This window comes from Vombatus ursinus, unplaced genomic scaffold (genome assembly GCF_900497805.2).
Source record: "Vombatus ursinus unplaced genomic scaffold, bare-nosed wombat genome assembly UNPS02014900.1, whole genome shotgun sequence".
Taxonomy (NCBI): domain Eukaryota; kingdom Metazoa; phylum Chordata; class Mammalia; order Diprotodontia; family Vombatidae; genus Vombatus; species Vombatus ursinus.
The window spans coordinates 1441295-1466926 of NW_020954678.1; the positions used below are offsets into that span (position 1 = coordinate 1441295).

The 25632-nt window shown below is 41.7% G+C and overlaps 2 protein-coding genes across 4 annotated transcripts in view; both read left to right on the forward strand.

The window, feature by feature from the left end:
- DDX19B (DEAD-box helicase 19B) overlaps nucleotides 1-14750 on the forward strand; it is a 50619-nt gene extending 35869 nt beyond the window's left edge. For all 3 annotated transcript variants that reach the window (XM_027843244.1, XM_027843245.1, XM_027843243.1), the window contains exons 9-12: nucleotides 7155-7392; nucleotides 7797-7959; nucleotides 8669-8860; nucleotides 9256-14750. In XM_027843244.1, the coding sequence (XP_027699045.1) occupies nucleotides 7155-7392; nucleotides 7797-7959; nucleotides 8669-8860; nucleotides 9256-9317 (655 nt within the window). In that variant the 3' untranslated portion in view covers nucleotides 9318-14750. The remainder of the gene's footprint in view (nucleotides 1-7154; nucleotides 7393-7796; nucleotides 7960-8668; nucleotides 8861-9255) is intronic.
- A 6825-nt stretch (nucleotides 14751-21575) lies between these two features.
- Nucleotides 21576-25632, forward strand: part of LOC114028904 (ATP-dependent RNA helicase DDX19B-like) — a 28477-nt gene continuing 24420 nt past the window's right edge. Inside the window, exon 1 of the mRNA XM_027843228.1 lies at nucleotides 21576-21676. Within this exon, the coding sequence (XP_027699029.1) occupies nucleotides 21620-21676 (57 nt within the window). The 5' untranslated portion in view covers nucleotides 21576-21619. The remainder of the gene's footprint in view (nucleotides 21677-25632) is intronic.

Consider the following 25632-nt stretch of genomic DNA (forward strand, 5'->3'; position numbering starts at 1 on the left):
ATACCCCTTCCCCTAGTCTGCTTTCCCTGCTGTCTCTCCCCACCTTCTCTTATCCCCTTCCTCTTCATTTTTTCTGTAGGGCAGGATGGATTTCTGTACCCCATTTCCTGTATTTCTTATTTCCCAGTTGCATGTGAAAACATTTTTTTTAAACATGTGTTTTTAAAACTTTGGGTTCCACATTTTCTCCCTTCCTCCCTCCCTACCCACCCTCATTGATAAGCCAAGCAACTCAATATATGTTATACATGTGCAGTTATGCAAAACACTTCCATAGTAGACATGCTGTGAAAAACTAACTCTATTTCCCTTAATCCTATCCTGCCCTCCCCCACTTATTCTATTCTTTCTTTTGACCCTGTCCCTCCTCAGAATTATTTGCTTCTGATTACCCCCTTTCCCAATCTGCCCTCCTCTCTATCATTCCCCTACTCTCTTGTCCCCTTCCCCCCCCCCCATTTTCCTGTAGGGTAAGACAGATTTCCATACCCAATTGAGTGTGTATATTTTTCCATCCTTAAGTCAAATCCTATGACAATAAGATTCACTCATTCCCTCTCACCTTCCCCCAATACCCCTTCACTGTAAGAGCCTTTTCTTTTCTGTTTTTTTTTTTTTTTTTTTTTTGTGGAATAATTTACCCTGTTCTACCTCTCCCTTTCTCCTTCTCCTAGTATAATCCTCTCTCATCCCTTAATTTTATTCTCCAGATATGACCCCTTCATTTTCAACTCATCCTGTGCCCTCTATCTATCTATCTATCTATCTATATCTATATATATGCACATATAATTTTTTCCCCTCCAACTACCCTAATACTGACAAAGGTCTCATGAGTTATAAATATCTTTCCATGCAGGAATGTAAACAGTTCAGCCTTAATAAATCTCTTATGATATTCTCTTTCCTGTTTACCTCTTCATATTCCACTTGAGTCTCATATTTGAAAATCAAATTTTCTATTCAACTCTGGTCTTTTCATCAAGAATGCTTGAAAGTCCTCCATTTCACTGAATGACCATTTTTTCCCCTGAAGGATTATACTCAATTTTTCTGGGTAGGTGATTCTTGGTTGTAATCCTATCTCCTTTGCTCTCCAGAATATTATATTCCATGCCCTGTGGTCCCTTAATGTAGAAGCAGCTAAATCTTGTATTATCCTGATTGTGTTTCCACAATACTTGAATTGATTCTTTCTGGCTGCTTGTAATATTTTCTCCTTGACCTGGGAACTTTGGAATTTGGCTACAATATTCCTAGGAGTTTTCCTTTGGGGATCTCTTTCAGGAGGAGATCGGTGATTTCTTTCAATTTCTGTTTTGCCCTCTGGTTGTAAAATACCAGGACAGTTTTCTTGGATAATTTCTTGAAAGATGATGTCTAGGCTCTTTTTTTGATCATGGCATTCAGATAGTCCAATAATTTTTAAATTCTCTCTCCTGGATCTATTTTCCAGGTCAGTTGTTTTTCCAATGAGATATTTCATATTGTTTTCTAATTTTTCATTCTTTTGTATTTGTTTTACAGTGTCTTGATTTCTCATAAAGTCACTGGCTTCTAATTGCTCTATTCTAATTTTTAAGGAAGTATTTTCTTTAGTAATCTTTTGGACTTCCTTTTCCATTTGGCCAGTTTTGCTTTTTAGGGCATTCTTCTCCTCACTGGCTTTTTGGACCTCTTTTGCCATTTGGGTTAGGCCATTTTTTAAGGGGTTATTTTCTTCAGTATTTTTTTGGAGCTGTTGACTTGTTTTTCATGATTTTCTTGCATCACTCTCATTTCTCTTCCCAGTTTTTCCTCTACTTCTCTAACTTGCTTCTCAAAATCCTTTTTGAGCTCTTCCAAGGCCTGGGACTGATCCATATTTTTCTTGGAGGCTTTGGATGTAGGAGCTTTGGCTTTGTTGTCTTCTTCTGGTTGTATGTTTTGATCTTCTTTGTCACCAAAGTAAGATAATATAGTCTGACTCTTTTTGCGCTGCTTACTCATGATCCCGACCAATTACTTGAGTCTTCAACTCTTTGGTAAGGTAAAAGTCTGTTTCCAATGTGGAGAGTGTACTGTCCCAAGCTTCGGGGGTTTGTACAGCTGTTTTCAGAGGTAATTCTAGGGACCTATAAATTTTGAGTTCTTCCAAGGTGGTATGATAAGGGGTGAGGTGTTTTCTCTCCACCACCACAAGAAGCTCCACCACACTAGCATTCGTCCTTGTCCCAGGACCACCCCTCCGAACTGTGACCCAGATCCAAGCACCAGTGAAGCAAGAGATTCCTGCCTCAGCACTGGCAAAGAGATCCCTGCAATCCCCCTCTGATTAACCACTCAATCCCCCCACCATCTGTGGGCCGGAAGCTCAGGAAAAAGCTGCGGCCCTGGGCTGCGCTCGAGACTTGCAGCGGAGACCTAGCTCCTCTCTCACTGCAGTCACAGACTTTTCCCACTGACCTTCTAAGTTGTCTTTGGCGTTCAGGGGTTGAGAAGTCTGGAAACCGCCACAGCTGCCCTCGATTCAGTCCTCTGAGGCCTGCTCCAGGTTCACTGTGGCCTGCACGCCCATACCGAACTGCGCTCCTCTCCCCACCCGGCACGATATACCTTTCCTATCAGCCATCCAGGCTATCTTTGGCTGGAAATTTGTTTCACTCTGTCTTTTTGTCGATTCTGCTGCTTTAGAATTTGTTTAGAGCCATTTTTTTAGGTATTTGGTGCGCTTTGGGAGAGAGCTCAAGACAGTCACTGCTTTCCCTCTGCCATCTTGGCTCCGCCCCTGATGCAGTCTTAAACCATGAGGAATGATATAGTGACTTTTCCATAACTCTCCCACTTTTAGGTATTCCTCAGGAGAGATGTAAAGGGGAATGCAAAGAATTGGCACATTAATCATCCCAGGGTCTTTTGAATGAATAACTAAAATAGTTATTTGGAATGGTCTAGCTCACTAGATTAAAGGAAGCAAATTTTTTTTGTGTGTAGTATTTAACTATTGCCTAGCAATATTTGCATTTTGCTCCTGGTATAATTTGTTGAACCTTGTAATCTATGTAATAAGTTAATTTGAAGAATGTTAGAAAAATCAAGTAGGATGCCCAATATCATTAATATTATTTAGTATTTTATTAGAAATGCTAGCAATAGCAATAAGAAAAGGAAAAAAAAATCAAAGGAATCAGAATGAGCAGTTGTAACAATAAGGTGTCACGGGCTGCGCAGCACTTATAATTTATTTCACGGGTTTGGATCTGTACCCACAAAGACACATTCACACTTTTCCTAGTTTATAAATGATTTAATAATGGCAATAATCATAAGCATACGTGCATATAAATGTGATTATATACGATTATACAATCTTAGAAGCAGAGACTATTAACAGAAAGATAGATAAAGAAGAAGAAATACATCACCAATCCGAGGAAGCACCGACACCTGAACATCTGGCTGGGGGAGTCCTGGATCACAGCCATCAGGGTCTCAGTTGGGAAAGTCCCTCCAGCAGAGCATCCTCTCCACAGGAGACTCCCCAAGTCACTTTCCCAAGAAAGACCCATTTTATCATCCCTACACAGAGAAGGCAGGGAGCCAGGGAATAGGTGATTAATCCTAAGGACCTGACAGTTTTGGCTGAAACTCTCTGACCTCAAGAACAATCTTTGCTATGTCAAAAAATGTCTTGGATCAATACCCAGGAATTGGCCAAGTCCCTGGATGTTTACCTCAAGACTTGTTTTTTAAGGAGTAGTTCCCCAAGGTGTGTCTGGGTTGAAACAAATGCCAGAGCAATACGTTAGGGAAGTTCCTTGTCCCTTGGCTTGGGCTGTGGGTAGGGAAGGTCTTATACATTAACCCTTTGGCAGTGAAGTAATAAAACAGTCTCTTTTTGTAGACAAGGTGGTGATATACTTGGAAAATCCTAGAGATTCAACTGAAAAGCTAGTTGAAACAACAATTTTAGCAAAGTAGCAGGATATAAAATAAACCCATGTAAATCATCAACATTTCTATATATCACCAACAAAACCGTGCAAGAAGAGATAGTAAGAAGTACTCCATTTAAAATAACCATAGGCATCATAAAATACCTGGAAGTATACCTGCCAAGAACTACATGAGCATAATTATAAAACGCTTTTTATACAAATATAGTCAGATTTAAATAATTGAAGAAATATTAATTGTTCATGGGTGGGCAGAGCCAATATAATAAAAATGACAATTACACCTATACTAATTTACATATTCAATGCCATCCTATTTTTTTTTTTAATTTTTTTTTTTAATTTTTTTAGGCAATTGGGGTTAAGTGACTTGCCCAGGGTCATACAGCTAGTAAGTGTCAAGTGTTTGAACTGAGGCCGGATTTGAACTCAGGTCCTCCTGATGTCAGGGTCAGTGCTCTATCCACTGTGCCACCTAGCTGCCCCAATGCCATCCTCATTAAATTACCAACAAATTATTTTATTGAGCTAGAAAAAATAATAACCTAAGTCATTTAAGACAAAAGGTCAAGCATATCAAAGGAATTAATGAAAAATGTGAAGGAAGGAGGCTTAGCAGTACAGGCAGTAATTGTCAAAACTATCTGGTATTGGCTAAGAAATAGAAAGGTAGATCAGTGGAACAGAGTAGACATCCAATATACAGTTGTAAATGATTATAGTAACCTTGTGTTTGACAGATGTGAAGATTTAAGCTTTTGGGATAAGAATTCACTATTTGATAAAAAAAAATGTTGGGAAAACTGGAAAGCAGTCTGACAGAAACTAGGTATAGACCAATATTTTATACTATTTGCCAAAATAAGGTCAAAATGGATACATGACCTAGATATAAAGGGAGATAGCAAAAAACTAGAAGAACATGGAACACATTGCCTATCAGATTTATGGTTAGGAGAAGAATTTATGAATAAACGAGAGAGAACATTGTGAGGTGTAAAATGGATAATTTTTATTACATTAAATTAAAAAGATTTTGTTTGTATACAAATAAAATCATTGTAGCCAAGATTAGAAGGAAAGCAGACAATTGGGGAAAAATTTTGTAGACAGTTTCTTCAATAAAGGTCTCATATCTCAAATATGTAGAGAGCTTTGTCAAATTTATAAGAATATGAGTTATTTCCCAACTGATAAATGGTGAAAGGATATGAACAGGCAGTTTTTGGATGAAGAAATTAAAGCTAATATGAAAAATGCTCTCAATCATTACTGATTAGAGAAATGCAAATTAAAACAACTTTGAGATAACATCTCATACTTATCAAATTGGTAAAATGATAGAAGGGAAAAATGACAAATGTTGGAGAGGATGTGGAAAAATTAGGACGCTAAAACATTGTTCGTAGAATTGTGAACTGATCTAACCATTTTGGAGAGCAATGTGGAATTATGCCCACAGTGTTATAAACTGTGTATACCCTTTGATCCAGCAATACCACTATTAGGTCTATTTCCCAAGGTGATCAGGGAAAAAGGAAAAGAATCTGTCAGCTGAGTGGAGTGGCCTCTAACCTGTGGGTGGACAGAGCTGAACAGAGCAAGCTAGAGACAGGAGAGTCAGGAATCAGACAGAAGTTTAATTTCAAAGTGAGGGAAATGGCTTGCAAGCAAGGAAGGATCTGATGGCAGTGTAGGGAGACCAATGGCTCTGCAGTGACCTGTAACCCTGACAATGAGGGGTAACAGCAACAGTGAGACAAGTTTGATTCATAGCAGGTCATAGTTCATGAACGGAACATAGGTACTTGTCAGAACTTGTCTGAGCTCAGAGAGCCGGTCCTGGTCAAAGCAATACAATAATTATGTGGAATTTTGCAGAAAGGTGAGATCATCCAGAGGGTGAGTGCAAAGGATTGTTGTTATGCCAAGCTCAGGGCATAGCCTGCTTGCTGGGCCTTAGCTCTGGAAAACAGGGTGTCTCCTAATATCATGACACATCTATATATTCAAGAAATATTTATAGTAACTGTCTTTGTGGCAGCAAAGAACTGGAGATTGAGGGGATGCCCATCAATTGGGAAATGGCTAAACAAGTTGTATGTGATTGTGATGGAATACTATTGTGCTGTAAGAAATGACCAGCAGGATAGTCTTAGGAAAATATGGAAAGACTTACATGAAGTAATGAAAAGTGAAACAAGCAGAACCAAGAGAACATTGTATACAGAACAGCAGTACTGAAGAGTGACTGAATGACCAAGCTATTCTGAGTATTACAAACATTCAAATCAACTACAAAGGACCCGTGATGAAAAATGCTATCCAATTCCAGAGAAAGAACTGATAAATAGAAGTATGCATAGTATGGTTTTATACACACATTGGGGTGGGGAGTGAGGGAGATAGCTTGGAACTTAAAATGTAACAGCAACAAAAAAAAGAAAAAGAAGAAAAACCAAGACAGATAAGTATCATGTACATGGGAAAAAATAAAAGGAAAGAAGGAATTTTAAGTAGTTACAAATGGTGTGAAAAAACAAAAGTACTGTCTTTGTTAGCTTGTTAGTTGTTAATTCATTTGGTTCTGCCTATTAAATAAAGGTTATGGATTTGGGGTAAATGCTTACTTTTTGGTTTGTATGTTGATTTGATTGTTTTGTTAACACTGATTTACTTTAAGTTTAAAAAAAAAATTAGAAGATTGAGCAGGTTAATCCCCTATCACACCATCCAACTTCCTGATCATAGGATGACAGATTTTAAGCTGGACAGGACCTTAGAGATCAGCTAGTCTGACACCCTCCCACCATTATTTTATAATGCTCTATCATTGAGAGTTTATAACTTCAGTAAGTTTATTTTAAAAAGGCTTATTATATTTATTACTGCATATAAATAGGACTTAAATGTTCACATTTTATGATGCCATATGAAACTTCAATATTAGTCACTTGGTTTTCTTTTGACTTATTCTGGTATAGAGAGGGAGATCTGGATCCTTGAGTCCTGCTTGTCCATTTTTGGCTTGTTTGGCTTTGAGTCCTAGGATGAAAAGAGAGGCTTGGGGAATCCTTATTCTCTACCATGTTTTACACTGCCGCAGTTACACAACATTCTGGAATATAAGGACCATAGTGACCTGTGAGGGCAGTGCATTCTGTATTCCTCCAATTCAGGACTTCAGTTAATGCTGAATAATGTGGGCTTGCCTTTTAGGATGCTCCCTAAGGCTTGTCAGATGCTGCTTTTCTCTGCTACCTTTGAAGATTCTGTGTGGAGGTTTGCACGGAAAGTTGTCCCAGACCCAAACATCATCAAACTGAAACGAGAGGAAGAGACATTGGACACCATTAAACAGTACTATGTGATGTGCAATAACCGCGATGAAAAGTTTCAAGCCCTTTGTAATCTTTATGGGGCCATCACCATTGCACAAGCCATGATCTTCTGTCATGTGAGTAGCATCCAGCTGTAACACCAAGGAGGTAAAATTCAACTTGTGTGTTGTCAACTTGGCCGTTGCCTTTTCAGCCAGAAATTTATTTACCAAGGAATTATCATAATAAGAAGAGAAATTCTCTGGAGCTCCAGAGTTTATCATAAGTGTAAGGAAAAGCTAGGGGAAAACTAAAGCCAAGTGTGGTTTCTGTTTTGCAGTTGTGCAAAAAAAAAAAGTTCCAAAATACAGATTCTTCCAAATTATTTTTGAAACGCTCAGAGCCATTTTAATAATTTTAACTCTTTAGTTGCCTTCAGAATTAGAGCCGCCATTTATTTCAGTGACACAAAGCCATTTTTTGCAGGTGCTTTAATTTTTTTTGCAGGTATTTCCATTTTAAAAAATTCTTTTCACTCCAGACCCGCAAAACAGCTGGTTGGCTGGCAGCTGAACTATCCAAAGAAGGCCACCAGGTGGCCCTTCTGAGTGGCGAAATGATGGTGGAACAGAGAGCTGCCGTGATTGAGCGTTTTCGAGAGGGCAAGGAGAAAGTGTTGGTGACTACCAATGTGTGTGCTCGAGGTGAGAAGAGACTGTCCCATGTGGAGGCCTCGGGGCTTAGGAAAGAACAGGAGGGAGGCTGTGATCCCCTTTCTAGCAAGGGCAGTTTGGGTTTTCCCAGAGCCTCAATCAGCAGTTCCCTCTGCCTTTGCAGAAATGGTCTGCTGGGAATTGGATTGCCCTCCATGGCAATGCTGAGCACGTGGTCATTCCCCCCAGGGTACAAATATGATGTCTGAGCCTGCAGGTGGTTTGTCTGGGGTCGGCAGCTAGGTGATCCTCTTGGAATTTTCTGTTCTTGATGTTGTGGAGATCTCCTGATCTTAAGCTGTAGGAGAAGAGAACTTGCTCAGCTCCCTGATCCAGGGTTCTGGCTCCTCGGTTTTCCTCCTTGCCTCATATTTGCTACTGTTTGCTTAAGTAGCTCCAGTATTAGCTGTGGCAAATTAATAGCATCAGGCAGTTTGAGATAGAACCCCCTCTTCCCCAGTCCATCCTCCAGGTGGGTCTGGGAGAAATCTTTGAGTCCTTCAGACCAGAGAATCACTTTGTGTGGATCTGAATGTCCATTCAAGTTGTACTCTTTTATACCCATAGGGTATAAAATCTTGTTTTGTGGGTAACAGCTGCTAGTGCTAGACTCTCACTGATTAGACTGTGGGTGTCATGTGCTTTTTTTTTTTTTTTTGGTCTGCTTTCTCTGTGTCTCCTCCATCTTCCTGCACTGTAGGTATTGATGTTGAACAGGTGTCTGTGGTTATCAACTTTGACCTGCCAGTGGACAAGGATGGGAATCCAGACAATGAGACATACCTGCATCGGATTGGGCGCACGGGGCGCTTTGGCAAGCGAGGCCTGGCCGTGAACATGGTAGACAGCAAGCACAGCATGAACATTCTCAAAAGGATCGAAGAACATTTCAGTGAGTGTCCCAGAGCATGTGCCCTCTGTGGCCCATTGGCCGTTAAATGGGCAAGCCCAGGGCTCTTGGGCAAAGGCCTGGGTCTCTCCTCTTCCATCTCCCTCCTGGTTTTGTTAGAGAAGTAGGGATGGGAGAGAAGAGCAGGGCCCATTCTTTCATCCTGGGGCCAAAGCCCTCACATGAGCACGTCTGGGTTGTCATGTGGTGCTCGATGCCATGCTCAGTTGCTTCAAGGTTTCATCAGTCAGATGAGGAAGGAGCATTTTGGCCAGTAGTTGGATACTGCTTTTAGATAAAACAGAGGTTTGTAGGTTGTCCTCATGTTGCAACAGTAGCTGAAATAAACTGTCCAAGGTGGCCCTATTTTGATTCTCTCTGGTTTAATTTCTTTGCAGATAAGAAGATAGACAGATTGGACACCGATGATCTGGATGAGATTGAGAAAATAGCCAACTGAAAAGCATTGGCTAGAGTTGACCTACACTCTGTGGATGTCCATCTCCAGCTCCATTTGGACTATTTGTTATTCAAATTGGCATAATTCTCAACTAGTCACCAAAAAGGACTAAGGCAGGAATACATAGAAATTACCTACCTCATTTCAAATTATGTTTGGACTTAACAAAAAAAAAAATTGTGCAATTAATGGAGGGAGGGTAGAAAGAGAAAAAATGTTTACATGAGCTCATAAGATTAGGCATGAATACACAGAAATTACCTTATTCGCAAATTTCTCTCTTATTTAAAGTTTATGTGTACCAGTCTTAAATGTAAACTAAGGACCTGTCAAAGCTTTAGTTAGTCTCTGACTCTTGGCCCCCTTGTGGTAGTGTATAGATGTCTCTTCTTTCGCCTAGGATAGGCGTATGTTAGTGTATATACCTGTCTGCATCTACCTGCAAAATTGACGTAGTAGAAGTTAGGAAGAAACTGAGTAGTAGGAGCTATGTAGTGCCAGCCACCAGGGCTGAGCCATGCTTCACTGTTTGATTGGGTGGAGTAAGGGAATCAGATGTGTTTTATGAGTTAGATTTCCTAGGCTAGGATGATGGAGCAAATCTGGGATAGGGATACCTTTACCCTTTTGCCAGGCAAAGCAGTAAGGAATTGGCTGAAGATTGACAATTTTACTTAAATTTGGAACCTTTCTTACATTTAGGTTTCTTTCCCAGCGTCCTAGCTTAACCTCTCTTGGGATACACTTAAGGGAATGACTGGTGTACTGGCATGAGTCAGTACAAATGCCGGTGTAGCATCATACGTTTCATTCTACTCCATGTGGCTGTTCTGCTGGTGCCTGGTAGACAGTATCTTTCCAGCATCCCTAAAATGCCCAGGATCCTTCAGTAGTAACAGATGGAAAGTAGACAAATGGTCTTAGATCTGTTCCTCTTCAGCAGAACCAGACACTGGAGTCTCTGCTTGTATGACTCAACTGAAAAAGCCAGAAGGAAGTATTTGAATGAGATTGGAAGATACCATGGACACCATAGCCAGCAGTGGCCACATATTGTCAGTCTGGCATTGCTGTCTAGATCCAAAAGGTAAAGCTTAGGAGGAATCACCTGAGATATACGGTGTCCTTTCCAAATATTGATTCTAACTTGGTGTCTGAGGTGGTTGGTATGCAAATACCTGCAATCATAATTAGAAGTGGACTAGAAATACCCTTTCGATGACCTGTTTTATCTTCAGGCCTAATTTCAGGCTTATTTCTATCTTACTCATCAGTGGTAACCAAAAAAACCACCCTGGGGCCATCTTGCACTGAAACTTTTATACTGGTAACAGTAATTTGTTCTTTTTAGTATCTGAACTGGACTGTGCAGCCTCTTTAAAAAATGACAGAAGGGCAGGAACAGTGTGGAGCCCTAACAAGGATAAACCACAGCTATCTCTGTGTGCTTCAATGTTGCCACCCTCCTGTCCCCCCAGGATTGGATATCTTCATCTAGGTTTCTCCTCTTTTCTTCAAGAAGAAAAATCCCTATTTTATTGAACAGTTAGCCCAGACTGGTGCCTCTCAAAATAGCATGGCCTTCCTAAGCTTCTCACATCCAAGGAAAGGAGGGGGGAGCGTAGCTATTTGGTGGATTTAAGGCATTTTGGTGGTCCTGATTTCCTAAACAGAAGAGATCCAAAGGAAAGGGTGGAGGAACCACTACAGCTTTTCAAGAAATGCTGCTGCTTCTCTGACTCCACTTTCTCAACCCCAAAGGACTAATTATTTTTATCATTGAAGAATTGCTCCAGACACCAGACACGCTATAAATGGATTCTGAGCTTCTCTAGCTAGGGGGGTAGATGTGTAAGGTAGTTTATCGTATCTGTGAGGTATGCTCATGGCACAGGTTGCTTTATAGGTGTCCCCATCTCTTGGGTTATAAAGCTTCTTTCTCTCCTGTACACTGTTGGTGAGAGGCAGAACCCATAGGATCCTTTGATAGCATCTCCTTCAGTCTAAGAATGGGCATATCTTAATATCTGCTCTTTTGAGTCCTAATCAGTGTGGGCTGCACTTACATAAGAAAGCTGATCCATCGTCTTCAACCTTTTGGTTGATCTTTCTGAGCATTTTTCCTTGACTTCCTTGATGCTTTTGGTTCCATTTTTCCTCCTTGCCTTTTTGCCCAACCCCATTCTTAAACACAAGGGAATTTCAAGCTAATCTTTACCTTTCCTCTTCATAGATGAAGTTAAATGGACAGAAGGATGGTTTGGATTAGTTGGGTTGAGATAATTGTCTAACCTGATGGAAATCTGGTTAAGGGACAGGGAGAGCAGGCTTCCTGCTGGGGTGTTGGCTGGTCCTCCAAGCATTGTATCTCAGCTGCTGTTTTATCCTGCAGATCTAAGAGAGAAGCAATAGAGGACAAGGGCCGGTGAGCCTCCAAAGGATTCTCTAGCAGGAGGGAAATTAGGAAATCTAGGAGGGGTGACTGGGTCTGGTCTTTTTTCTCCCTTGAATAGTCTGTGCTGCTCCTTTATTGTCTGTGTCTTATCTTTGCCTTTTCTGTCAGGCTTCTTGAAAGGACCCAGGAGCTGTGGACTGTTGCTGCCTCCACGTGGGCTATGGCCTTCTTAATGAAATCTGCTAAGGCATGTAGGGCATGGCCGTGGATGCTATGGAGCATATGTGGCAGGGAAGAGAGAAAAATGAATACAGTAGTCTAGAACTGCTTTAGTAGGATCGGTTTCTGGTTCTGACCTGTGCCTTTGAGCAGAGTTGCTAATCAGCACTGGTTAGAACTCTATATACTGCCTGTCAATAGAAAAATGTCTTCATTGGCAACTTGAGCATCATATATGACTGTATGGATAAAAAAATGCCTAACTGTATATCCATTCCCTACTTTGTTACATTAATAGATTTTAACCAATTATGAAAAAGATGTTACTAAGGTTTTTTTCTTAATTTATCAATATAGGAAGATAGGGAACAACATAGTTTTGGTTGCTGGGTTTTATTTGATTAGCCCTTTGCTGTTGACTCATGTTGACACATGGTTTTATAAGTTTGTGTATGTGCTGAAATTATTATTCTGTACCTTTAACCCTAGGGTGGCCACTGTATCGAAGACTAAATTCACAGAAACTCAAATCACAAGGACATTGTGGTCAGCCCCTTTTGGGAGCCTTACACTCCTGATCTCTGATTAAAAAAACAAACAAAAGGATATTTGGCACTGCAAGCTCTTCAGGAAAAAAAAGGCAGTAAAAGTAAAATAAAATGTCATTATGTTCTACCTTCTCAGCCCAGGGAATGGAGATGGATGAGGCTTCAGGGTTGTTTTATCACCACTTATTTTTTTTTTTAATTAACATCAAGACTTGTATAATGGTCCAGGAATTGAGAGAAAAAAATTTTTTTTTGAAGTGTGAGATTATTCAGGCAAGACTTCATGAAAGAGAAGAATTTTGAATTTGGCTTTGAAAGAGCAATAACAGAAGTAACAGGAACTGGAAGGGTGTGCTCGGTAGACAGATACTGAGTCGGTACAGAGCTATAGAGGCAAGGATAAATATGGGGTTTATAGAGGGACCAAAGGACGACAGTGAATCCTGGGGAGAGCAGATTAGATACGTGAGGTATAAATCCTTACAGAGGAAGGGGAATGGGAACCTGGTAGTCAGTAGGAAATCATAAATCCTGAAGGGAGTGAAATGATGGGATTGGTCTTCTAGGAAGATCAATGTGGAGGAAATGAGGGTCATCTCCACAGGTTCTGGTCTTTTGTGAATACTTATGCGCCCAATGTCTCACTGATGCCTTGGCCTAAAAAGCTTCCTTGATGTTGGGACCTACCAGGGGAAAAGACCTAACTATAATAGCTTTAGTTGTAGAGGGTGAGTGGAGGAGAAATTGAAGGAAGCCTTTCAGGTTTATTTTAGCTCTCAGACCCTCAGCTTTTAAATACTTTAACCCCCTTAGCCTTTATTTTCAATTAAAGGGACCTAAGTAGGAGTGAAGGAAAGGCCAGACTGAGGGCCTTCCTTACTTGTAAGCAGCCTTGTGTCCCAGCATGGAGTGAGGGCATAAGAGACCACGACAGGGATATTTTGTGCACTCCAGGAGCTTTCTGAACTTTTGAGGACCCCTGTCTAGAGCTGAATACTTTGGGGTTAATTGCACTGCTGTGTGACTAGACCTCAGCTCTCTATCCAATTTACTGAACTAGAGGAGACAAGAGAATATCCAGTCTGTGGGCTCTGTGGCCCCAGGAACCATATGCCAATTGTTGTACCTCTGAACTGGCTTATTATTACTACTCCTAGAAACCAGGAATGAATGAAAACTCAACCACATTATTTATGCATAGAAAAAATTTTGATTAAACCAAAAGTCTGTTAACTGCATTAAATTCCTGGGGTGGATTCGGGAGCACTCAGTCGTGCCAGCACAATGGAAGTAGGCCAATTCTCAATAATGTGTTGGTTGTTAATTTTATTAACCTGTAAGCTAAACTGAATCATACTGTAACAGACAAATGTTTTATTTTTTGAACAACAGACTTAATGATTTTTCACTTCTCTGGACAGCATCCCTCGTACCATTCATTGTTGCCTTTTTCTGAACACCTTGATGCTGGAGGGAGTGGTTTCAGACAGAACCCGGGTAACTGCACGATCTGCAAAGTACAGAAAACTGACATAGTTAACAAGTGAGTCTTACTATGTGCACCATTAGTCAATCTCTCTGGGCAAGTCAGTGCTAATAGTTTCCTAAGGCCATCTGTTCATTATGGCTCACATTTATGTGCTGAATACGTAGCCACTCAGTAAATACTTTTCAAATTTAAGTAACCTAGGTCTTCTACTTTGGAGTATGCCAAGTAGTTAAGATGTCATGTAGAATAATAAGTTAGATTGGGAGTATTTTATTCTGGAGTCATCTGTGAGGACTGCCTTACCTCCTTAAAATGTCAAGTTCATTTATCCAGTGAATGTCTAGTCTTCAAACTCATAGTGGCTTCTTGTAAAATGGGTTGTGTATGAGCAGCAGAGATCATGTAGGTCTCACATCTGTTTCATGCTTCCTGCTTGAGAAATCCCTGAAACATATTTCCTCTTAGTGCCCCATTTAACCCACTATAAGATGGTTTGTGAAATGTTTTATTTCATACTCTCCAGAAGCTTCACAAGTGTGAATGAAGTAATAGAATGTATGCTCCTTGAGAGTAGGGATTGTCTCAATCTTTGTATTCCCAGCACAGTGCCTGATACATAGTAGGTGCTTAATAAATGTTGATTGATTTATTGATTGGTGGATTCTTTTCAAGTTGCTGTCGAGGGAAAAGTTCCAAGGACTTGACATTATCACCATTATTTTAACTACAGCCAGCAGGGTAATTCTCTGCAGCTATTTGCCTAACAGGAAAAATAAGACAATGTTGATTGGTTTCTTTGCCTTATTAAAGACCAATAAAATGCACCTTCCTGTCTTTCTCTCAGGTTAGATCCTTTCACACAGTTACTTCTTCTGCCCCAAGATGTCTACCCAGAAGAGGGCAGGCTCCTTTTGGTGCCCCTTCCCCTCATCTGGTTGGCTGTCCCAGCCTACACATCTGACCCTAACTATAGTATTCCCCAAAGCCTGGGTTCAATGGCAGCTGGAGCTGTTGTAACTGCCGCTGCCAGGGGTGGGGGGGAGGTCAGGAAAAGTGGCCAAGACCCAGCTGAGGTCCTGGGCCTCTTCTCACCCTTCTTGTGGGGGGTGTAAATATTGCTGTTGAGGATGAGAATGATGGGAAGGCTAAGTCAAAATGGATCCCATTTGGCCTCAGGCCTTTTTCTTACCCACCCCAAAATTGATGGCAATGTGGAAGAGTAAGGAAATGTGTTTTATGGACTCCATTTTGTAGAAGGCTGTGGGGATCAGAGAATGGATCTTGAGACCCCTTGTTGACCAAGAATTATTGACTTATTTTGATTGATTAAAGGATTGATCTAACTGGATCAACTGTTTCTAAGTCAGCAAGGTGTAATGACAGAAGGATTGGACTTAAGAGTCTGAGGACCTGGATGTGAATGGTAATGCTCCTTCAGGCTGTGTGACCTTGTACAGTAACTTCCTCCTCCCACCCCCAACTTGCCTTCCTCCATTTTCTCCTCTGTAAAATGAAGGAGTTTGGACTGGATGATCTCAGGTCCCCAGACCCTACAAACTAGGAACTCAGATGTAAAGTCTTCCTAAATAGATAGCCTAAATTGAAGTCTAACTTATTTCCATATCAAGAAATCAGTGAAATAAAAAGATCCTGGGACCAGGAGACTTGGTACACTAAGATAGAGTTTTAGAACACTAGACTATATTCATACCAATTAGCATATAGTGTATCTTTGGATTAAACAAGGTTGGGGTAGAAAGGAATTTCTAACTATATTATGGGGTTCCCATTGAACCAGAGACCTAGTGTCATCAATAATGCCCTACAACTTGACTTCCAATGGGAAGGGAGCTTTGTTACCAATTTGCCCTCAGTCCATCAGTTTAGGGGAAAGGAGCTCAGCAGTGGAACTGATGTGATCTGGAGGTTAGGGGTCCTGGAATCCCAAAATCACGACACCCGGGTCCTGCCCTAGAGAATTCAACCCAAGCCTTCTTGCAGTCAAAAACAAGGTTTATTGAAGCTTCGCCATATTAGCTAGACTCCTAAGGAATCTGAGCATCTTAAGGAATCAGAGCGTCTTAATGGAGACAAGATGGACTTTATATACAGAAAGATTGTGGGAGGGATCTGGGAGTGGCCAAGTAGTCCATGAGGCAATAGAATTACCAAGGGTGGGAAGTGGCCTGGGGCTGTAGGGAGGTAAGACAAGGGAGGGGAGATTGGGTGTAGCCACAAAGACCAGTTGATGAGATTATAGCCTCAGGGGAACGCCAGAGATTTGACCATTTAGGAAAGTCCAGGGTATTGCCTTTCTGGGGCCCAGATTCCAACCCCATCAGTACCATGACTTCTCTGCATTAATTTTGAAGACTGATTTTCCGCCCCTGTGATTGACCAGTTGGGGGGCCCCTGTCAGATGCATATGGATGTACCCCCTTAACCTACCTGGTTTAAGTAGCGCTTGCTCATCAGTTCCTATGGTGATGGTGGAGTTAAATGAATGCAGAGTAGTTTCTAGAATAATCTAGTCCATAGACTAACGCCAAATTGTTGTAGTGGAATTCTGTTAAAATAAGTACAGTTAATCCTATCACGTTAGGGACAAAAGCTCCAAGAAGCTATTGGTGAACCAGATAAAAGCTTTTTATTAACAACTGGCAGGGCGTCCCACGTGTGGGCACACCCTTGAGGCGTGAAAACACAGCCTTTTATTCCCTATCCAGAAATGTGAAGTCCCTCTAATTCCCCATTGGCTGGGGACTACAGCAGTTACAGCCTATCCCAAACTCCTAATTTCCCCACTTGAGTCTCTGCCCCTAAATACATCTTCCATTCCACACATTTCCTTGTCAACAGCCTACAGCTGTTAATACCCCTTCAGCTACTCATCACCCTAATGAGTGATATACAGAAGTAACATTCCCAACCACAATCCTCCCTTTTCCTTTTATTTACTCTGTTGAGCCTGCATCTTAATTCATATTCTAACCATCCCGGTCCATCTGGTGCTGTGATGTTGGGCAACATTTCATCAAGGGGTTTTGGGAACTTAATATGGGAGAAGAGAGGGAGAAATTGACTGTCACATTGACAAACTCAAAGGGAAAAAGTAACAATAGTCCATTTAAGGCATCTTATGCAGTTGTCTGATTGATGTTCTGGGCATCATCTGGTGAAGTTTTCTGGTCTAAGTGCTATTCTAGCAGTGTCCAGCAGACTGTCTTCTTGTAGAAATCCTTTTTCTTGTGTCCACTCTCCTACAAGATTGATCTCAACACATTTTTAAATTACCTTGCCCTTACGTCTCTATTATTATAGGATCACAATTGGAACCTCAGCCAATGGTCATGTTTAAGAATTATTCATTCTTCATATTCCCCCATTAGGAAGATGAGATTCTACTAAGAAATAAGACTCCAATACATACATAATAAAACAATTCCAACTTCTGGTCATGTACAAATAAATAACCCTTAATTAAAATGGATGCTTCTTTTAAGGCATTTACAAGATAGACCATAAGCCATTCTTTTCACATTAACTAACTGTAACAAACTGAGACAGGTAAGGCTAAGTAACAACAAATATCCTGGTTTCACAGGCCCTGGGCCTAATCCCCATACCATTATGAGGAATTAAAAGACCCTAACTTATCTAAAATTCTAGGCCAAATAGCTCAATCTTATATTGCATCTTAGTATAAATAAACTCAGATATTCCCACATCAATTTATCTTACAAAACTTATGAAATTTGCCATAACTAAAGGGAACAATGTTTTTCTAACTTCATGTCAATCCCAGGCATAAGTTATATAATGGCCAACTGCATTGAGCCAGGTGTCACAGTGAGGAAATTGAGTCAGGAGAATCCTACCTCAGCTCACACTGAGTAGCCAATTGTCCCGACTTTTCCATGAGAACACCCTCCGCAGTTCATAGATGCAGTTCCTAGCTCTAAATAACTTATTTCCTTAAGAAAGCTGAAAAGTATTTTTTGAGGCTTATCAGATAAAAACTACCCAAAGCATTTCAGTTCTCCTGGGAGTCTGAGACTCCTGCATATAAGTTTTACAATTAGCTTAAAATCAACTGTAATCACTCTCAGGTTAGCTAAGAGTTTGACTCAGACAACCAGAGGAATTTAAATCAATGCCAACAGGGTGTGGTCAGTTCCCCCAATTGCACCAGATGAAATCAGGAGGGAATTAACGCCTAATAATTTGCAAATCAAGAGAGCTGTATTTACCCCATACTCCTCACAAATAGCTTTGAGATCTTATTAAACCTGAATTCAAACCCTTAGCTTTTTCCTCTCAATTCTCCCTATTTTCTGCTGTAAAGGCTGTTTACTGCACCTTCCACTAACTTCTGAGGAAGTCTTTCCCTGCTTTTTGATTCCCAGTGTTCTCTAATTACAGACCTTTGTTTTAAATCTTTCACGGCAAATGTGAAACATTTTACAAACAGAGACAGAAACAGTTCTAATCTAATTTTCTTGTCTTTTCTGTCACACTAATTTTCTTGTTGACTTTATAGGCTAAGTTAACTGATATCAGCTGTGATTTTTTTATATTTCTATCGTCTATATCTTCCCAGTATTTCCACATCCTCCCTAAGGGACTATCTGGAGGAATGTCCACAGGGGTCTCATTATTTCCCCTGGTTTCCCTGATGCCTTTGCTTATTCCCCATCTTACTTATTTGTCTGAGACTTACTCAGTCTCTGGACCCCCAGTAAGATGTCCCACCAAGGTAGTACTTAATAGTCCTCTTTTCTTACCTTGGTCCCAACCACCAAAGCAATACTTTAAAAAAATTTTTTTATTAATTTATGTTGATTTATCAGTAATCACTTCCATAAGCTTTTGAGTTTTAAATTTTTCTCCCCCTCCTTCCCTAAGACAATGCACAATCTGATATAGGCTATACATATACATTCCTATTAAACATATTTTCACATTAGTCATGTTGTAAGGAAGAATTAGAACCAATAGGAGGAACCACCAGAAAGAGGAAACAAAACACAGCAGGAAAAACAAAAGAGCAAATAGAATGCTTCAATCTGCATTCAAACTCCATAGTTCTTTCTTTGGATATGAATAGCATTTTCCATCATGAGACCTTTGGAGATGTCTTAGATCCTTGCATTGCTGAGAAGGGCTAAGTCTATCAAAGTTGGTCATCACACAACATGGCTGTTATTGTGTACAACATTCTCCTGGTTCTGCTCATTCCACTCTGCATCAGTCCATACAAGTCTTTCCAGGTTTTTCTGAAGTCTCCCTGCTCCTCATGTCTTATAGCACAATAGTATTCCATTACATTCACATAACACAACTTATTCAGCTATTCCCCAATTGATGGGCATTCCCTCAATTTCCAATTCTTTACCACAAAAAGAACTGTTAAGTATTTTTGTACATGTGGGTCCTTTTCCCATTTGTATGATCTTTGGGATACAGCCCTAGAAGTGGTATTGCTATGTCAAAGGGTATGCACATTTTTATAGCCCTTTTGGCATAGTTCCAAATTGTTCTCCAAAATGGTTGGATCATTTCACAACTCCAACAATGCATTAGTGTTCCAATTTTCCCATATCTTCAACATTTATCATTATCCTGTCATCTTGGCCAGTCTGATAGGTGTGATGTGGTACCTCAGTTGTTTTGATTTGCATTTCTCTAATCAATAGTGACTTAAAGCATTTTTTCATATGATTATAGATGACTTTAATTTCTTCATCTGAGAACTGCCTGTTCATATCCTTTGACCATTTATCAATTGGGGAATGACTTATATTTTTATAAATTTGACTTAATTCTCTATATACTTTAGAAATGAGGCCTTTTTCAGAGACATTGGTTGTAAAATTTTCCCAATTTTCCATTTTCCTCCTAATCTTGGTTGCATTAGCTTTGTTTGTGCAAAAACTTTTCAATTTAATGTAATCAAAATTATCCATTTTGCATTTCCTAATGTTCTCCATCTCCTGTCTGATCATGAATTCTTCCATTCTCCATAAATCCAATAGGTAAACTATTCAAGACAATACTTAATATCCTCTTTTCCTACCTTGGTCTGTTCACCGAGTTGCCTGGTTGCCCAGTGCCTACTTTTCCCCTTTCCCTTTTTGTTCCTGGTTCAACAATGGCCTCACTCATTAACTGTGTCCTAGGATCTTGAACAGTTCATGAGCTGGGTCATCTGCCCAGGATACACAGGATGGTTGAAATCAACAGGATGAGTCTTCCTAACCTTCCTCGAGGTCACCCCTCACTCAGGATGTCTGAATCCCAGACAAGCCCCCATTTGCTAGCAACAAAAGTTCCAAGAAGCTATTGGTGAACCAGAAAAACTTATTAACAGCAAGCAGGGTGTCCCATGTGTGGGCACACCCTTTTATTCCCTGGCCAGAAATGGGACGTCCCTCCTCTGATTCCCCATTGGCTGGGGATGGCTAGCCTCACGCCTAATGTCCCCACGTAAGTCTCTGCCCCTAATGTCATCTCCCATTCCCCACATTTCCTCCTGCACAGCCTTCATCTCTCAATACCGCAGCAGTTACCTATCACCCTAGTGAGTGAAGTGTAGAAGCAACATTCCCAACCACCTTTTCAACAATCAGATTTAGGGACCTAAAATGGAAAGCAGTCTATTCTTTCAAATAAAATAGCAGTATAACCTAGGGAAGCTAGATGGCACATTGGGCTGGGAATCACCTGTCTCAGACACTATGTGTGTGACACAGGGCAAGTCGCTCAACTCTGCCTCAGTTTCCTCATCTGTCAAAAGAGCTGAAGAAGGAAATGGCAAACCACTCCAGTGTCTTTGCCAAGAAAACCCCAAATGGGGTCATGAAGAGTCAGTGACGGCAGAAAAACTACTAATTATTACTTGATAATTGGACCAACAAAAAATTTCGAAAACTGAGTTCAAAATGATTTCCTTTAAGATTGTTTTTTGGTGGGTGTGGTTTGGCCCTGTCATTTCATTGGGGTGGAGAACTCTCAGGGTGGGGCTCCCACGTGTTCAGGCATGGGTCCTGCATGTGAGGGTACTAGAGCATTGCTTGGCCAGGGTCACACGGCTATAATGTATCCGAGGGGGAACTCGAATCCAGGGCTTCCTAACTCGGGGCCGGTGCGGCCACTACACTCGGCTAGTTCTGCGGGGTCAACAGAGCATTATCAGAATGCTTCTCATGGGGACAGGGACTGCAGACAAGGGCTCGTTCGTTGTGGGAAGCAATCCGGGTGTTCCTCGAGACGTGGGCCCGGATTCCCGCCGAGGAGCAGGAGTGGGGCGTCCCGGGTACCGAGATAGCCGAGCCGGGATTTGCGGGGGCTGGGGCTGCGGGGGCGCGGGGAAGGGGGTACGGTAGGGGAGGCGCTTCCTGCCCGAGCAGCCGCGGGGTGGAAGCGGTGACGGCGGCGGCCGCGTTGCCCGCCGGGCCGAGGGGGCGGGGCCCGCGCCGGCGCAGTGAGGCTCCTCGGCGCGGCGCGCGGCCTCCCCGCCTCTCGCTCGCAGCCTGTCTTTTTCTGCCCGCGGCGCCATTGCCGGTGCATGCGTTCTCCCGCACGGCCCCGCGCCGAGCTTCACTGCCCCGCCGCGTCCCGCCGCCGCTGCCTCTCCGCCTTCCTCGGGACCATGGCCACCGACTCGTGGGCCCTAGCGGTGGACGAACAGGAGGCGGCAGCCGAGTCGGTGAGTGGCCGAGTCCGGCACGGAGGGGCCGGGGGGAGGGGGCGGCGGGACCTGGCGGGCGTGGGGCGAGGGCGGGGGGCTGCTCCTAAAGGGCAGCGCGAGAGCCCCCGAGCCCGCGGCCGGCACCTCTGGGTCCGGCCCAGCCCACGGCGGGCCGTCCTTCGTGTTAGTGCCCCAAGCGCTTTAGGGGTGCCTTGGGGGGCCGAGTTCAGATCCTGCCTCTGCTTGGCCCGTCAGACCCGGGGCAGAGCTCTTCACCTCGCAGCCGCAGTTTCCTCTTCTGTAAAATGGATATCATAATGGCAGCGACCGAAGAGGACCCAACTACAGAGCCTTAGCCAGCCTGCCCCGGTCTTGTACCGATGCCTCATCGAGCCTTCGCTTACAACAAAAGCATTTAGGCAAAATCGCCGCAATTTCTGCCAAAGGTGCCCCGTTCCACCCCCACAGCCCCCTGCCGAGAAGAGGGAGGGGTACAGTCGTCAACTGCTCTCCTCAGTGGCCCTTACTAGCCAGCAAACGTCTTGTAAAAATCTGACTCTTGAGGCGTCTAGAAAATTGCCACAAATGTCTAAGAGGCAGGGCCATTCTCCGTTGGTTAAGTGGGCACAGGATAGGAACAAGTAGTTTATATGCCTGTTTTTCAGTACTGTCAACAATCATGCAGAAAAAATATTCCAGTCACTGAGAGAAAATACAGATTTTTAAAACGCTGAGGTTTCATCTCATGCCCATTAGCAAACATAAGATAGAAATAGTCTGTTTTAAGGGATTGTTGGGATTTTTGTGTAATCTGGAAACGTTATGAGAATTTTCATGACCTGACCCAGCAATTCTTCTACTAGGATTATGCCCCAAGGAGAGGAAAAGAAAGGCCCGGTACATAACGTGGCTTTTTACCAGCTCTTTTTTTGGTAGCAAAAAAAAAAAAAAAAAAAAAAGTAGAAACAAAGGACACAATAGGTGGAGATGCACACAGGCGCCAACCCACCCACCATGTTTTGAAGAAGAGTGGTGAGAAAATGGGGGAAACTGGGAGCAAAGAAAGCATAATGACTACAATAATGTAAATGAAAATAACATCGAAAGGCGCTGTTGGAGATTAAGTGCAATAGACCAATATTGATTGCAGAAAACAGATGGTGAAACTCCTCCCTTTTTATGGAATGGGGGTCTCAGGAGGGAGCACATGTGACATACAGTCATGTAAGTCACCCTATTGGTTAGTTTAGCTGAACTGTTGCCCTTGATTGATCTGGAAGGTTTTGGCAGGGGGCTGGGGAGATGGACTGACTGAGGTCACTTTCCATGGTGGGATCTGTGCTCAGTCATCTCACTTCCTCCTCTGACATGCCTCAGTTCTCCACCCAGGCTTTAATGCCACCTCAAGAGACTTTTCTCGATTTTCACAACATAGTCATCTTGTCTCCCCATCCTCAGTTCCCCCAAACACATACCACAATTACTTGGTGTTTATTTTGTATTTAATCATATATTTGTATATCTCCTTGGAGGTAGGCATAGTACTGGACACTTAGAGGGAGTCTGAGAAATGGTTGAGGAGTAGAAATGATTGGAATATAAAAAAACCCCACAAAAATATAAAAAAAAAACCAAAGCCTTTTTTTCCAAGCGCATATTGAATGCCTAGCTGAACATCAGCTGTAATAGAGTAACTTAATGAAGTACCTAGAGCTGGGAATTTCCTGTCTAATGATGCACCATGAAATCATTTGCAAAATTGATTTCCCCCCCTTTAGGCTTGTTTTTGAATCTTTTGTTGAAGCTGTGAAATGAATCTTTAGTTCTGGTATCATGTGTGGTCCTGAGTTTCATGTCCAGGCTTACTTTGTCTGCAGATCTGTTTCTGCAGCTCTATAGATAAATTTTATCAAATTTATCTACTTGAGACTTGCTTTTCCAATGTAGACAATTTCTGGTGATTTAAAGGTAATGAGGTTGTTTCTGACTTTGCTTCTAAGGGTAGAGATATTGAAACAGTCTAAAATAATAGATTTTAAAACTGATAGGGGGCTTGAATTGAATTTATTGACATATTTATAAAGTCAGAGAAGATTGGCTGGTGAGTAGTTGTGTGTAAAAAAGCAAGTCGTTTTAGTCCATTTTGGCCAAACTAGAATACAAACCATACTTTTCTAGTAACTTCATCCAGATTACATATAGTATTTTCATGGACTCTCCTTGAGTATTAAATCCTATTCATGAAGAACACAGTTACTAGACTCATTAACAGCTTGGTTTGTTAGCTGAATGGTCCTTCCCTCAGAAACAAGGCAGACTTTAAAGCTACTGACTCTGTAAGTGTTGAAGGAGATGTACGTAGTTCACTAAGCAGAGTATCTGATGTTGGTGCTTTGGGGATCTGACTTCTTTGTAGGGGGTATTTCCATGGCCCTAAAGGACTATTGGAAATAATTATGATAAGCTAACTGCCTTCCATAGTAGTACACTTAGTAAAGGTAAAGGTTTCACAAGTTAGTTATTTTTGACCACAAAAATAATTTAACACTATGTTTCAATTGCAGGGCAAACCATCTAGAAGTTGGGCAGACATTGACAAACTAGCAGCAACAATGTTGCCAGCTTTTGTATCATAGAAATTGAGTATTGCATGTTGAGGTCTGCTGTGAGGCAGTTTTTTGTTGAGTTTGTGGAAGCTAATGTTCTTGAATATAGAAAGATCACTTTATTGACACCTTGTATATCTTTTTCTGTGTTTCTTTGAAAGATAGAACTTTTATGTTCTGCTTCCTTAGTTTTCCCAAAATGGGTGCTCTGTAAGTGTCGTTGACAAACATTTAGGTCAACTAGAAATGGGCCCAGAATTTTGTTCTAGAGCAGTGCCTGGGAGTTCAAAATACAGACATTATTGTCCCTTATCTTCTTTCCCTCTCCTCCCTCCCTTCCCTTCTCTTCCCTCTCTTCCTGTTGTCCCTCTCCCCCCTTTTCCTCCCTCTTTTCTCCCTTTCCTCTCACTTTCTTGATTAAGCAGAAAGAGTGTTGGGTATTTGGGGTATCTAGATTTCTAATAGATTCTAGGTGTGCCAAACCACTAACGTTTCTGAATTTGTGAACATGAAAAGAGGCCCATGATTTCAATTTAGTGAAAGATTGCATGTTGGGGGAGGGGGAGAATTAATTGCTGCTGTTTGCTCTTCATTCTCGAAGAGGACCATGACATGAGGAAGGTGATGTCATGACATGCAAATGAATTTGATTTAAGTGAGGGAGAGCTGTGCATAATCACCAGCCCCACTTTCACCTCTGGAGCCATCTGAGTCCAGTGGCCAAGATATAGGTCAGGATAACTGGAAATGGCCCAGGATGCAGTAGGGGACCTTGGCCTTTTCAAGCTCAGGAATGTAACTGGTCTCAATTTGACTGAGGCAAAGCCTATTCAGTGATTAAGGCTTAATAAGAAATGAAGCAAAGAATGGCCTCTTTAAAAAACTTATATATCTATATCTATCTATCTTTCTAGATAGTTAGATATGGGAAGGGAAGACCCTCAGGGCTTCTGACCAAAACAGAAACAATTGCTATTTACATTCTTTCTGAGCCATTCCTGGCCCAAACAACAAACAAGTTGGGCTTGGCCTGAGACCTATTATTGGCCAATCAATGAGAGCCAGAGTGATTTTGGGCTTAAGGCTGATCTTGAAGAGAAAAGGAGAAAACAAATGTTTCAGAGATTAAAAATTCACATTCCCTTTGGGTTGAGCACCCACAGGTAAGGGTGTTATAGATACCCTATGTGGACAGAGGGACAGAAAAGAAAAGGGAAAGCTGGGTGGCCCAACTGTCCAGTTCCAGCTTGGTCCCCAGTGGTCAGCTCCTTTTCTAACTCGCAGGGGTTGCCGTTTGTCCTTAGTTCTTGAAGAGAACTGCCTTAATTTCAGACTACGTTCTCAGAATGTTTACAGGCTGAAAAAGAC